This window comes from Strongylocentrotus purpuratus, unplaced genomic scaffold (assembly GCF_000002235.5).
Source record: "Strongylocentrotus purpuratus isolate Spur 01 unplaced genomic scaffold, Spur_5.0 spur5_scaffold_17, whole genome shotgun sequence".
Lineage (NCBI taxonomy): Eukaryota > Metazoa > Echinodermata > Echinoidea > Camarodonta > Strongylocentrotidae > Strongylocentrotus > Strongylocentrotus purpuratus.
The window spans coordinates 29,273,504-29,288,546 of NW_022145602.1; the positions used below are offsets into that span (position 1 = coordinate 29,273,504).

Below are 15,043 nucleotides of genomic sequence, written 5' to 3' on the forward strand. Positions count from 1 at the left end.
TTTGTTGTGTGATCTTTTCAAAAGATTGAATGTTATCAAAAAGCATTGTTTCCTATTTGTCAAAAGAGGAGAGTTGAAACATCATAGAGTGTAGAAGTACTTATCAATTGCAATTAGCACCCCTAATCATTTGAGCTTTCCGCACTGCTAAATTTCCAATCATTATCGTCCAGTTACTATACCAAGTACACACCAATACTTATATGCTAGATGATCAACCTTTTCTGATCGATTCCACAACGTTTCTTTCACAATGCAATCGCAAGACCATTGCATAATATGTTCATTGCATTATGTAATCAAACGTTCATTTTCACTGGTGTGTGAATCATTTGTCAAATATATCAATGTGCCTTGAAGTGACTAATACAAATTAAAAAGACATTTCAATACCAAAACAAAAAGTGAGTTTAATGTTGGAAATGCTATTCGTATATTGCTTTAAGTATTCTTTGTGATATTCACATAATATGATGTAGCTTGTTTTACCCGAAATAGTCTACATTGATGAAACAGTTTGCAATTCTCTCTCTTTCCCTTCATTAATTATCCTTTTATCTTAGTATCCTCTCCAGTTTTGTTCTCCCTATCTATCTCTCTTTCTAACTATAATCTCAGTTGCCCCACTTTTTTCTCACTTCTAACTGCACATCAACCCCATCTCGCTTCATTCCTCATTTTTCGTTCTCTCTCTCTCTCTCTTTTTTTGGTCTCACTTTCTTGTATATTTGTAAGGAAGTTACCTAAGAGGACCTATAGAACCACAAGCTTCGCTCTCATGTGGGTCCCCACACTCTCTCTCCACAGCTTGGCACACACAACAATATATTTTTTCTTTCTCATTCATCATTTGATGATACAGCCTATATTGTGTAATACTTAGAAATGTTATAACCTCAGACATTTATACTCGTGTTTTCAATCGTATTATGATGTTTTGCACTTATTGTGTTTAGAAAAAAAAATGAGATGTGTGGAGATGAATAAATAAAACTTGAAACTTGAACTTGATAGGCTTTCATCACGGGCAACCATCTAAATTGCCCCCCCCCCCCCCCCCCCCCCCCCCCCTCATCCTCCTGCGCAGAGAAACACGGGCAGGACGATTTTAGGACCCTATGATGCCTTGTACTGTACGGTCAGTCACATTCACATTTACCAAAATGGCTTGTGATCGTATGACAAGTGGGCATGAATAGAAATCATTTCTTAATCCTTGTGATGAATGTTTAGAATTTAATACGTTTTTATCTTTTTGGGGGGTATTTTATAGCTTTGTGCTTTGAAATGAATATTTTTGTATACGCTCAAATTGGCAGTTAAACTATTACCGAATATTTCTTTTTGAACCATCCCTTATCTCTGTCATCATTGTGGAATGATATTAACACCAAAGGTATTAGTTGCTTGGTTACCAGATTAACAACGTTATGGTTTATTGCCACGATGATGTCAGAGAGTTTAATGAGCCGGTAAATTAGATCAAAAACTGGGTTAAGTTTTGTGTGTTTCATTAAACGTCAGTTACCTACAGCCCACTAAGTAGCTGAAGCTCGTCATGTTTGAATGAATGCAATACCCGGATCCGCGAACTATAGGCCTATAAAGATGACCTTATACGACATATATGTGGTAAAGCAAATATAGTCGACTATACATAAACAAAAAACTTAAGCAAAACGTGAATAGATCAAAGAATATTCGCAATCAGATTCGTCATGTTTAATGTAGTCTAATATGAAAGTTTGATTTCATCTTATTTATTTACATTCAAATATAAGTATTACATGTACATGACACATTTATATCAACTATTGACACAGAACACAGTGATAGAGTGTCGTGGTCAAGTGATTGAAGGCGCTTGACTGGAGATGCGGAGGTCGAGGATTCGAATCCCGACACGGCACTAATATATTATCCTTTGGCAAGAAATTAACCTGTACTCTACACCCGGGTGTTTAATGGGTACCCGATAGGATGCGACCGTCATTGTAGGTTTTTGAGCGTCTAGTAACGCCTGGCTGGAATGCTCCCCGGGGAGCGGAGAATGTGCCCACAGTGTGTGCGGGCAAGTATTGAATCCAATGACCGGGGTAATAGTATATCTTTAAAGCGCTTAAAGATATTTATCTTAAGAGTTATATTAAAGCGGAATATTATTATTGTTATTAATACAAGAGGGGCATGGTAAAAATCGGGGCTTGTTTGGTGCAGTCTCCTGCAACTTATTTAGTTTTACATGGTCATTAAATGTTTAGTAACAATTTTCATCAGTTATATATTGCAATGTTATATTTGTTATCACTTTTCCTCCAAATATTTCATGTGATTTAAAGGTTTAAGTGTCCCTTGCACATGTCGTAATTATTCATTTGCTTGTTAAGACCTTCCGAAATCTTTAAATTTGACAACTGTATAATGTCATTTTGAGATTCGATAGAGTACATGTACATGAGAGTTCATGAGATGTCAATATGTATGGAAATGAATATAACTTACATCTCATTTTATCATCTATCAGATGATTCGACTTCATAAATGCAAGTGAAATGTTTAATAACTGCAAGTTATAAACAACATCGCATATATTTTCAAAAATGTCAACTGCAATCTCATTACCCCGAAATCATATTCGGGTTATGCAAAATATTAATGGCGCATTTCCAAATGTTTTGGACGAAGCTTTTGGAATTGCCTTAAAATGTTTACCAATCAACACAAATATTGTGTTATGTATGTTAATAGTTTCATGTCATAATACTTTATTCTCGCTATGAGCTTCAAATAGCTTTTTTGTAAAAGATTTTGCAACTTTAAATACATTCTCAATTAACATAAAAGTGACTTGTGAGTAGACTACTCGAGGCACCCATACTCAGCGTACGTGTTGAATATCGAGGTGTTGATTGCCTGTTAATAATCTCCACAAAGCTGTGCGTTAAAAAAAAAAGTACACTAGAGAAAAGATTCCATCGGTTCAATATTGTTTTGAAGCTTATCTGCCGTAGTTTACAGGAGGGATTATACTGCCCTGCAAGCAGTGGCGTAATGAGCAAAAACGTTTGGGGGGGGCTGACAAAAAAAATCCAAATCACCCCCACTCTAACATGCAGTCCCTGCTGAACGTTTCTCGAAATTGGGTCTAGTGGCAAAGCCCGGCGGGGGTCAAGGGGCGGAGCCCCTAAGCTCAAGGGGTATGGGCATCAGTGGCGGATCCAGGAATTTCTTACGGGGGGGGGGGGCACAAAATGGCAAGGGTTGAAATGTAAAACGATGAAGCGACAGAACGAGGCTTTAACGGCGAGGGAGTGGAGTGACCAAGCAGGGGGTGGGTCTGGGAGGGGGTTCTGGCCCCCTCCCAGAGTAAGAAGCGTTTGCAATTTTAAAACCAAATTAGACGTATTTTCAGGCACTTCCTGGCAGGGGCGTCGCTAGACCTTTTTTAGTGGGGGGGGGGTGTATAGGCCACCGATTACCGACAAAACTAGCCACCAATTACCGACAAAATTAAATGTTCAATATCTACAAATAACCCTATAAACCCGGGGCCGAAGCTAAAAAAAAAAATCATATAGACTATCTATAGTACTTGCATATGCGCGAAATGGTCATTTTCCTCGAAGACATATTATACGTATTATTTCTTCAATTTAGTCAGCATCATAGCTATATATTTTAATGCAGGCGCGGAGCTAGGATCTTATTTTAGGGAGGGGCGGTAGTGAGCAAGAGAATCACTTAAAAGCGCGCTCATTAGGGGGTGTGGGTGATGGGCCTCCTGCGCGAATCGCGGAAGCTTAGACGTTTCCTTTAATTATAAGGAAAAGAAGACGATTAATTGTACCGTTTTCGACTAGTAATCCTTGGCTGAATAAAGTTCCCCCACCCCCTCCCATCCCCCACCCCCCTCTTTCACGTTTCATTAAATTATGAGAAAAAGCAGACGATTCGGTGTACTGTTCTCGACTCTTAATCCTTATCTAAATGAAGCTTCCCCCTCCCGCGCGAAGCGCGGAAGTTTTGACGTTTCATTAAAATTATTAGAGAAAGAAGACGATTCGTCGTACCGTTTTCGACTCTTAATAAGCCCTATTCTTCTGTATTCAGTTTCCCCCCTCTCGCGCAAAGTGCGAAAGCTTTGACGTTTCCTCATATCATTAGAGAAAGAACACGATTCGTTGTACCGTTTTCGACTCTAAATAAGCCCTATTAATTTTGTCTGAACTCAGTTTTCCCTCTCGCGCGAAGCGCGGAAGCTTTGACGTTTCCTTAAATTATTAGAGAAAGAAGACGATTCGTTGTACCGTTCTCGACTCGACTAAATGAAGTTTCCCTTCCGCGCGAAGCACGGAATTTTTGGCGTTTCATCACAATATATAGAAAGGAAGACGGTTCGTCGTACCGTTGTTGACTCTTAAACCTTGTTTGAAATTAGTTTTCCCGAAAATTTTAAACCTCTGATTTCTTTAGCTGATATTATAGAAAAGTGAAACTTCGAGAAAAAACAAGTATTGTAGTTGTAGTCACTCTCGAAGTCGTCACAGCGGATAAGAAGACACAGTTCGTAGGGAAAAAAAACTTGTCGGCCGACCGACAATATACATCTCACCGACTTCAAACTTCTGCATTGATATAGTATACGAGGATCGATCAAGAATACCGACACAGCTGACCCAACACAGCAACATATTTACCCGTTTCTTTCTTGCTCCCTCGACGAGACGACTCCACCCAACAACTCCCTTCTCTCTTTTACTCCCGCTCCTCCTCTCTCAGACTCTTACCTCCCTTCTCTCTCCTCTCTTTCATCTCCCGTTTCGTTTGTTTCCCTTTCATTTTTTTTTCTTCTTTTTCCTTTCTTTTCCTTTCTTTCCTCTCCTCCCTCTTTTTCTTTTTTCTCTTTCTTTCTTCTCTTTTCTTTCCTTTCTTTTCCTTTCTTTCTTTTCTTTTCCTTTTTTTTCTTCTTTTCTTTCCCCTTTCCCTCTCTTTTTTTTCCCCTCTCTTTTTTTCCCTCCCCCTTTTCTCTTTTTTCCGACGGCAGCGCAATTTTACCGACAATATCCTGACAGGTGGGGGGGGGGGGGGGTGTCGCACTCCCTCACCCCCCCCCCCCCCCCCTTGGCGACGCCCCTGCTTCCTGGAGTAATATAATATGACGTAAAATTGCTTTCTCCTACCCCTTCCAAGAGTAGGGATCTATTGCAATTTGAGAACCACATTTGGCGCATTAATGTCCACCGGCACTTCCTGGAAAAAAGAGGCCTTCTTGAATTCAGACAAGATTAAGAGTAGAGACCGGTACAACGAATCGTCTTCTTTCTTTAATAATTTAATGAAACGGCAAAGCTTCCGCGCTTTGCGCGGGAGGGGATTCGTTAGAAGTTAGAGAAAAGTGATCTGACACGTCGTGAGACGTTGTATAGATTATGCTTTGATGCCGGTACTTGACTGTAGTACTTGCAAAAATTATCTCGAGTGTATAAACTGTGTCGTTATCGGGGGCGCGGCTAGATCTTTTTCAGTGGGGGAGGGGGGAAGGGTGTAGAGGCCACCGATTACCGACAAAACGAGCCACCAATTACCAACAAATATAAAAATGCCAATGTCCAAATGCCTACAATTTTAACCCCATAAACCCGGGGCCAGGAACTAATTAATTTTTTCAGTTCCCCCCCCCCCCCCCCTCCCGCGGAAGCTTTGACACTTCATTATATTATTAGAGATGGAAGACGATCCGTTGTACCGTTCTTGACTCTTAATTCATGGTTCGCCCCTCCTGCGCAAAGCGTGGAAGCTATGACGTTTCATTTAATAATTAGAGAAAAAAGACGATTCATTGTTCCAACCCCGACTCTTAATCCTTGTCTGAATTCAGTTCCCCCCCCCCCCTCCCGCGCGAAGCGCATAAGCTTTGACGTTTCAATAAATTATTACTCTTAATCCTTGTCTGAATTCATTTTCGTCCATCCCGCGCGAAGCGCTGAAGCTTTCACGTTTCATTTAATTATTAGAGCAAGAAGACGATCCGTTGTACCGGTCTCGACTCTTAATCCTTGTCTGAAATCAGTCCCCGGCCCTCCCGCGCGAAATGCGGAAACTTTGTCTTTCAATAAATTATTACTCTTAACCCTTGTCTGAATTCATTTTCGCCCATCCTGCGCGAAGCGCGGAAGCTATCACGTTTCATTAAATTTATAGAGAAAGAAGACGATTCATTTTATCGTGTATTTGTCTGAATTCAGTTTTCCCCCTCCCACGCGAAGCGCGGAAGCTTTGTCGTTTTATTTAATTATTACTCTTAATCCTTGTCTGAAATCATTTTCGCGTTTCATCAAAACCGTTCTCGACTCTTAATCCTAGTCTGAATTCAATTCCCCCCCCCCCCCTCCCGTGCAAAGCGCGGAAGACGATTCGTTGTACCGTTAGTACTCTTAATCTTGTCTGAATTCAATTTCCCCCACTATATGTGCAGTGTTACATGATGTAAGTATGGAACGCTCGTTCGCAAATCTGTGCACGCTCAGCCCGAGTGGTAGGTAGCATGTTATCTCCCGGCAGTGCTTTGCACAAAGCTTCTGGAAAGGATTTTTTTACCAGTGTTACTGTTGGTGGCCACTATAAGGCCCTTAGTGACAATAAAAACATAAGCTCTTCCTGGCTTTTTGGGAATGGGTCAGTTTGCAGGAATTAATGGAAAAACTAGCATTTTGTTGAAAATCATGTGATATCACGAACATATACATCACTTGTGAAAAAAAGTCGTGGTTCAATTTTATTTGGGGGGGCTGAAGCCCCCCCCCCCCCCCCCCAAGCACCCCCACCAGTACGCCAGTGCCTGCAAGGTCACTGGACAGGTGGTTATCTCATCAACTCAGCTCTCAGTTCACATAAGAAAAAGAGGATCATGGGGGACCAATGGTCACCGATTAGGCATGGTTTGTTATATAGAGGGCGCAAGTAGCTACAAGTAGTGCAGTGGGCCTTTAAGTAAATTTTTAAGATGTCTTTACGATCATATTCATACTGTTTGTTCTTTTCCCCCTTCATTTTCCTCCCCTCTTCTAACCCAGTTTGGGGTCGGGATAAATATTATATTCACTGACAGCACAACACCTACTACCATCTCCATCTCCTGGCTCAACGGTGCAGGGACTTCATATACTTCCTACTCAGTCGATATAGTCCAAGCCTCCGGGAGGAGTGTGAATGGATATCCCGGTAACACAGCAGAAATGGCATTCACATGTACTGGACTCCGCCCAAACAGGGTGTACACAATAACAGTCACACCATGGAACGAAGGAGTTAGTGGTGATTTCAGGACGAAAGATATAACAACAGGTAACGCATTTGTAGCCGAGTGGTCTGATACATTCACTGGAAATATAAAGGGGGTGCATGGGTTCGATTCCCGGCACGCCACTTATATTATATCCTTAAGCATAGCATTTTGTATACATTACTTCCCCGCACCCATGCTTTAAAGGTGAAATTCAAAGAAAATCACAAATATGTCAACTACTGTATTACTAGAAACTGGTAAGCTAACAGATGGCCATCGTACAAGTTTAGGTCAACTACATATCGGGTGATTTATAAAAAAAAATACAAATACAACCACCTCCATAGCAGCTGGGATATACGAGAGATTCGCCAGAAAAAAAACGGTGTTTTAATGACATCACTATATGGACCAATACTGCCCAAGCAGACGATATCCCATAGAAAATGAACATAATCGCAAAGCTATTATTTCTCAAATTATAATGAGTTTATTGTATATAAATATAATGGCATGGCAAACCATTCAAAAGGGGATATGACCCGATTCTGATAACTAAAATCTTCTGCTTGTAAATACACAGGATAAGAGTTAATTAACAATCAAAGAAACCAGACTTTCAAATTGAAAAAAACCCTGGGATAATATTAAGGACGGCATTTGTTCCCTCTTGAAACGCCGAACATACCGCGGTGTGTGCACCTGAATATACAATGGCGTCTTATTTTGTTTACAAGCGACAGATTCCTTTATTTTTGTATCGCTGCATTTGTCATCAAAATAAAACCATGCGCGGGGTTTAGAGTGAGGCATTATATTATACATTTAGGCTGACGGTAGTGAAGTAAAAGAAATAACTCAAGAGAAGATGAACACACAGGCACTAAAAATGTGTGAGATGTCATGGGACATCGTCTGCTTGTGCAAATCATGTCCATACTGTGATCTCACACATCTCAGCAGAGTTCGGAGAGCTCTGCAGGTGCTATGCCGGGGCGCGCATATTTTTTTTACACAACTGTTTAGCCAATTCAGTCAAATATACTGTGCAAACGACTAGAGACAGAGTCTAGCATTACCCTTAGCAGTTTTGTTGGATTGCTGGAGCTGTACATGTGTACATACTCGTTATTTGTTTCGGGTTAAATCTATCCCCTCTTCTCTTTCATTATGTTTGTATGTGTTCTTTAATAAATCCTCTTCTCTTTTGTCATTTATTTCTTTCTTTTTTCTCTTCAATCTATCCCTTTTCTCCTTCGTTATATATTTCTTTGTTTTTCTTCAATCTTAATCTATTCCCCAGTTCTCCTTCGTTATGTATTTCTTTTGTTCTCCTTTATTCTAACCTTTTCTCTTTTGTTTAATGTATTTCTTTGTTTCTCCTTCAATCTATCCTTTTTTCCTTCGTCATCTATTTCTTTGTTTTAATCTCATAGATTCCCCTTCTTTATGTATTTCCCTGTTTTTCTTTAGTCTAGATCTATGATCCTATTAGCTCTTCAATTATGTATTTCTATGTTATTCCTTTGACTTATCCTCTTCTCTTTCCTTATGTTTTTCCTTATTCCTTGTTTATCCTCTCCACTATCCTTGTTTTCCCCTTTCTATCATCTTCCCTTCCCTGGGTGTACGTGCTGGCACACAAGTGCGCTGACGACTTAGACTCTTTCACCAGAGCACTTCTTGGATTTTTTTTTCGCGAAAATGGCTTAACAGTTGTGTAGAAAAAAATATGCGCTGCCGGGGCTGTATTTAAGCGTTTTGTAATTTATAATAATCATTACTTCGAATGTTTCCAAGCATTGAATTTTGATGACCTTGTCGAATCAAAGTTTCAACTTTGCAATAATGAAAATAAAATTAGTTTTAAAATCAATGAATATCTACTTTAAAGGTAAAGACCATTTTTGGAAACGCCCCCCTCTCAAAAAGATGAAATGGAAGCTCTTATTACCAATCATGTGAAAGAATATGTTTTGACTAATACGTGATGATACAAATTAGGGTGTTAGGGGTTTAACTCAAACCCCCCGCCCCTTGGGCTGCCGAGTGAAAATGTGATGTGCATAGAAAAACGACATCATGTGTCCAGACCCACACAGTATCCGCATCGTCATTAAAATACGTTATCATGCACTGCTTTGTATGATCGCCATTCTGTTATTAGTATGAAAATAGCAACAACAAAAAATCGCCTCGCCACTACGCGGCTAGTCCAGAATCTGGCCTCTTTAATTATGATCTCCACCTCACCATCACTTCCTCCCCCTACTTACTTGCACGACGAGAACGTGAACTGCAACGTCTTACAATCTTTTTTTGAAGGCAATGTGACGTCCTTTTAAGGCACTGGCAGTGCCCGGCAGTGCCCTAAAAGGACGTCACAATGCCTTAAAAGGATGTCAAACGTTGCAGCCCACGTTCTCGTCGTGCAAATCTAAAATTCCCTATTAAATAAGGACGTCACAATGCCTTAAAAGGATGTCAAACGTTGCAGCCCACGTTCTCGTCGTGCAAATCTAAAATTCCCTATTAAATAAGGACGCCCGGCTGGCGAAAAAATATCTCAGCCTGCGGACTGGTGAGCATAAATATGGGTTCGTCGATAACGCCATCTTCGGCGGCTTTAATCAAGTGGGTAGGGAAAATAAAGAACCGTGCAGATTATGGACTACTACGCGGCAGGCACGTAGCAACGGGGGGCACGGGAGGGGGGGCACGTGCCCCCCCCCCCCCCCCCCAAAAAAAAAAAAAAAAAAAAACATCAAACTCTGGCTACGTGCCTGCTATGCGGCTCTTTGACGTTGCTCTACTTCGTCATTGGGTCAAACCCTCCCCCTAATAGCAAAAAGCTAGATCCACCCTGCCAGGAATATTAATATATCAACTCCAAATATGACTTTCACAACTAAATGTTCGTCAATTATATCATGCGATTGATATCTTCTCGATAACAAATTAGCCTAAATCACTTTTAAATCCAAATCGTTAATGTAGTATAAGCCTAGACAATTAGCGAAAACGACAACTGAATTGTTCATACTCCTCGTAAATATTATGTTTGTTTTTTTAGTGCTTTTCGTATCTCAAGAATGAAAGGGGGACTGTTTGATTTATGGCTTTGGTTAAATACTTTTAGATGTAAGGTTTCATACGTCACATTCTCAAGAAACATGAATCGGGACCAATACATTTTCACATAATTAACTAATCACAAAACTTGGCAAAGGTATAACAAATTTAGTTGTTTTATATATAGATATTGTTTAATCCCAATAGCATTAATTTTTACTTCACCTGAAGGAGGGAAAGGTATTTCGTGCACTAGATTGATAAACAATTGAAAATTATAAAGCATGAAACTCGCATATATATGTATAGATATAAATATTTATATATATTCTTCTGTTTGTTCTTCAGATGAAATACCTGATGGTGAAATTGTTGTAACTGACATTACATCTGATTCAGCCTTTCTCCAATGGAAGGACTACTCATCAGGGTCCTATACTCTCATGACGTCACCAACCGGTGCTGTGGAGGCCGTAGGGGGCATATTTGAAGCTGAAGTAGGGCTTACGATCTTGATGCCAGATACGATGATTAGTGCCATGGTCAGTGGGGGAAGTGGAGGGATGGTTCTTGCTTCGGTAAACTTTACGAGTGGTAAGTTTTACCCCGTTTTACCTTGCCTGGGAGCCCTATGGTGTTTTGGTGATTAAAGAGAAGGTTTAGTTCTGGGAATAGGTTAAAAATTAATTTGTGAGCGTTATCATTGTTATTATGCAAGGGTGGAAGAACATCAGATTAAACATGTTCCCTGAAAAGCATGGCTCTTCAAATGCCTTCATATTCTAAATATGACATAAAAAACATCGTAAACATCCGGGGTAGGATTTTTTCGCCATGTGTTCGTGTAGTCCCATATACATCATTCTGTGTACAGTGCTTGTTACTTTGCCAATATTTTGCCAAATTTCTTATCATTTTGATGATTCCAGAACCTTGCAATACACACGAATAATTATAAACTAGATGATCTACCTTTTCTGATAGATTCCCCACCGTTTCTTTTACAATGCAATCACATGACCAGAACTCAACTTTATCTTTAACGATTTAAACACAAATAATGATAACAACTTTTAAAAGATAATGATAATAATAATAACAATAAATTATATATTTTACCCAGGTAGGCCTCTTCAACATTTATACTGTTCCTCCAGAGGGCCCTGCAGTTATTATTTCCCCCACATTTTATAAACATATATTTTATATATTTTATTTGTAGGGAGCCCAGATGAACGCAGGATAGAAATGACTACTGAGCCGCGTAACTCAGGCTTCACGAGTGGTAAGTTTTACCCCGTTTAACCTGGGAGCTCTATGGTGTATTGGTGTTAACGATTTAAAAACAAACAATGATTACAACTTTTAAAAGATAATGATAATAATAATAATAATAAATTATATATTTTACCCAGGTAGGCCTCTTCAACATTTATACTGTTCCTCCTGAGGGCCCTGCAGTTATTATTTCCCTCACATTTTATAAACATATATTTTATATATTTTATTTGTAGGGAGCCTAGATGAATGTATGATGGACATGCCCCCTCCGCGATGTAACTCAGGCATCACCCCTACCCAGCATCGGGCATGTCTCGCCATCACCACACTATTCCTCTTCTACACAACTTTGCTATTGCTCTGACACCACGCACTGTTTGCTTAATGTTTGCCCTAATGTAATACCAATTGTTCATTACTCTAGTTGATATTTTGTTCTTTAAATAAAGCAATTGCATGACTTTTTTTCTTGATTTGACACTTAGATTCTAATTTCGTCATCACTACCTTTAAACAAGTAGCAATCACAAGCAAAGATAATGTTGATTTTGTTTTCTATTAATTTATGTATTTCTTTTACATTTTTTATACATTTATTCATTTATTTATGTATTTATGTATTAGTGTATTTATTTATTAATGCTTTTTTTATTCCGTGTTATATTCATATATATATATATATATATCTTTATTTATTTATCTTCACGTGAATATTACAGAAGAGTGAATTACGATGTGGTCTTCTCAGATATGAAAAATCCTTTCTTAGTACCAAGATTAAAAAGAACAATAGATCATCATGCTAACGTATTCTAAAAGAAATAACATAAAAGAATACTTGCATGAAGAATCGACGATAACTGAACTTACCTAAGTTAGATATTACAAAATCGCTTATAGTATAGATATTTAAAGATATTCCACTATGAATGAGAGTAAAGTATGGTGTTAATAATGACTTGATGAGAGGGAACATTATTTTTTAAGACAGATAATTTCACAGCGTTGGTAAGAGTTGAAGAGGGATTAAAGATTAACTTGAAAGCTCACTCTTTAATATAAACAGCCTCGAAAGATCACATTTTTTATTTAGGGGTTTATCTGCGACAATAATGACGATATGATATCACGCATTAACAATGTGTTTGGCAATGCTATATCGGAGTCTGAGTCCGTCTAATCCCTTCTTAATCATTTCAAGGGCATCACATTTTATTTCAGACTTATTACCCCAGATAAAGATGCAATCATTCTTTTTTGATCATGGAAAATCGGACTACATGAGAATTATGAATTTGATTAAACTCACAACTTAACTGACCTTCTTTTGAATTAGAAGAAGATATGTAAAGAGTTGTGAAGAACATTTGCATTTTAAACGCTCGTTTGAGGTGGATATTCATAAGAAGAGAATTATAAAGTAATATAGAACATATGGTACATTTCAAATGCTTGTTTAGATGAATATTCATAAGAAGAGAATTATAAAGTAATATAGAACATATGGTACATTTCAAATGCTTGTTTAGATTAATATTCATAAGAAGAGAATTATAGAGTAATAAATAACATTTGGTAGACTTCAAATACTTGTTTGAGAGGCATATTCATAAGAAGAGAATTATAGAGTAATAAAGAACATTTGGTAGATTTTAAATACTTGTTTAAGATAAATATTCATGAGAAGAGAATTACATAGTAATGAAGAACATATGGTCTATTCTTATTGTTTCTTTGAGATGAATACTTATAATTTCCTTGAGGGTGGTTGATAACTGTGTGGTTTTTAATATTTGATTGATATATTTCTCGATTGGATATACATATTCTTGGCAATTCCACCATGTGTGGAATGTAGATTTTTTTCGAAAGTTTTTTTGATAATCATTAAAAGGTTTTTGAAACATTACAGTACCAGTAGTTTCCGTTTTTTATTCCTTATTTGCTGTTTGTGGTTTGTGGGTATTTTTAAATGTATGTACATGATTTCGAAGGGCATATAAAGCAGAAATATAAATAAATACCACTTTTGTTAATTAAAACTTTAACAGATTCTTTAAATATTTTTTTAAAGGAGGTACTATATATATTAATTTCCGAGGGCAAATTTGTTACCTTTGAAATTTTTACCTCTGGCATTTTTACCTGTGATATTTTTACACTGAAATAGGAAGTCGTGTTTTCTCTTCGATCTTCTTCTCAGCCATGAACAAACTGACTTTAGCCATCAACACACTGACTTTAAAAAAAAAGGAAATCCTCTTCTTGGATCCAATTTGAAATAATATATGACATTTGCCTTTCACAACTGTCATGTTTGTAACGTTGTAAGCCTGTGTATTTTACCTTTTGAAAAGAGAAACAAATGCAACTGTGCACAATTATTACACATGCTCTAAAAACAATGATAAATGATATTGGGTTTCCCCCCTTAATTGATATCGTCTCATCTCCCTGCTTGACCTTCCTTCGAAGTGTTCACTTCTGTCAGAGGGCGCTATTGCATTACTCTGTTTATATGCATTGACACGGACCAACGCCCAGTGGCATTATAATAAGATGACGAGAGCATATTATTTCACATGTGTGAACGATTTGTTTTTCCTTTGGTAAATACTGTAACACACGAGTATTAATTTATTTAAACGGTCATGCACTAGATATGAAGCCGAATAGAAAAGACAAGCTAAATTATGCTTTCTAGATTTTGACCTCTATCTTTACATAAACCCTCAACGTTATTGGGACATAAAAAGAAATATTTTAGATCGTGATAGATAGCGTTTTAACTTCCTCATGACATTTGCGAACGTGTTAAGAATGATTTGTGTTTCTTGTGAGGGTTATGTTTGTGAAGGTGCAAACAGAAACCGGGAGAACTATTCGGTTAAGAATTGATAGTTTTATCACGTTTGCCATTCCTGCCTTTTCAAACGATATGTTATACACGTGGTGACCATTGGGATTGCCCCCCCCCTCCCCCACCCTCAATAAAAGAATATATTAAAACAAAAATATAAAACAAATAAAAAGATCGAACAACAAATAACAAACACAAATGAAACGCTCTAGAACCGCTACTACTGTACGACCTGTTTGTATTACTGATGAAATGTTCGTCCAAATTAACATGCTTTCTCTACAAATTTGTTCCAACCCCCCCCCCCCCCTCCCCCCCTCCCCCCCCCCCCCCCCCCACTCTTTGAAAGTATTTTATCTTCCCCCTTTGTCTTTTTTGTTGTATTAAACCGCGCTTTTCAGGCAAAAGTTTATCCAGTCAGTAGAAAAAGCAAACAAAAGAACTCACTCAGTGTACAGTAGGCTATCTGGAACTCAATAATTCTGAATAGTAATACGACAACAAAATTTGGAAGAGCCAGCTTATTCCTTATGTTATCCTTTGTG

The 15,043-nt window shown here is 38.2% G+C and overlaps 1 protein-coding gene across 1 annotated transcript; it reads left to right on the forward strand.

Annotated features, from left to right (window-relative positions):
* Nucleotides 1-10,722: 10,722 nt before the first annotated feature.
* On the forward strand, nucleotides 10,723-12,141 carry LOC115925068. Its single transcript, XM_030988218.1, has 3 exons — nucleotides 10,723-10,951; nucleotides 11,580-11,642; nucleotides 11,872-12,141. The coding sequence occupies exons 1-3, from the start codon at nucleotides 10,801-10,803 to the stop codon at nucleotides 12,000-12,002; spliced, it is 345 nt and encodes a 114-aa protein (XP_030844078.1). The 5' UTR covers nucleotides 10,723-10,800; the 3' UTR covers nucleotides 12,003-12,141.
* The last annotated feature ends 2,902 nt before the right edge of the window (nucleotides 12,142-15,043 follow it).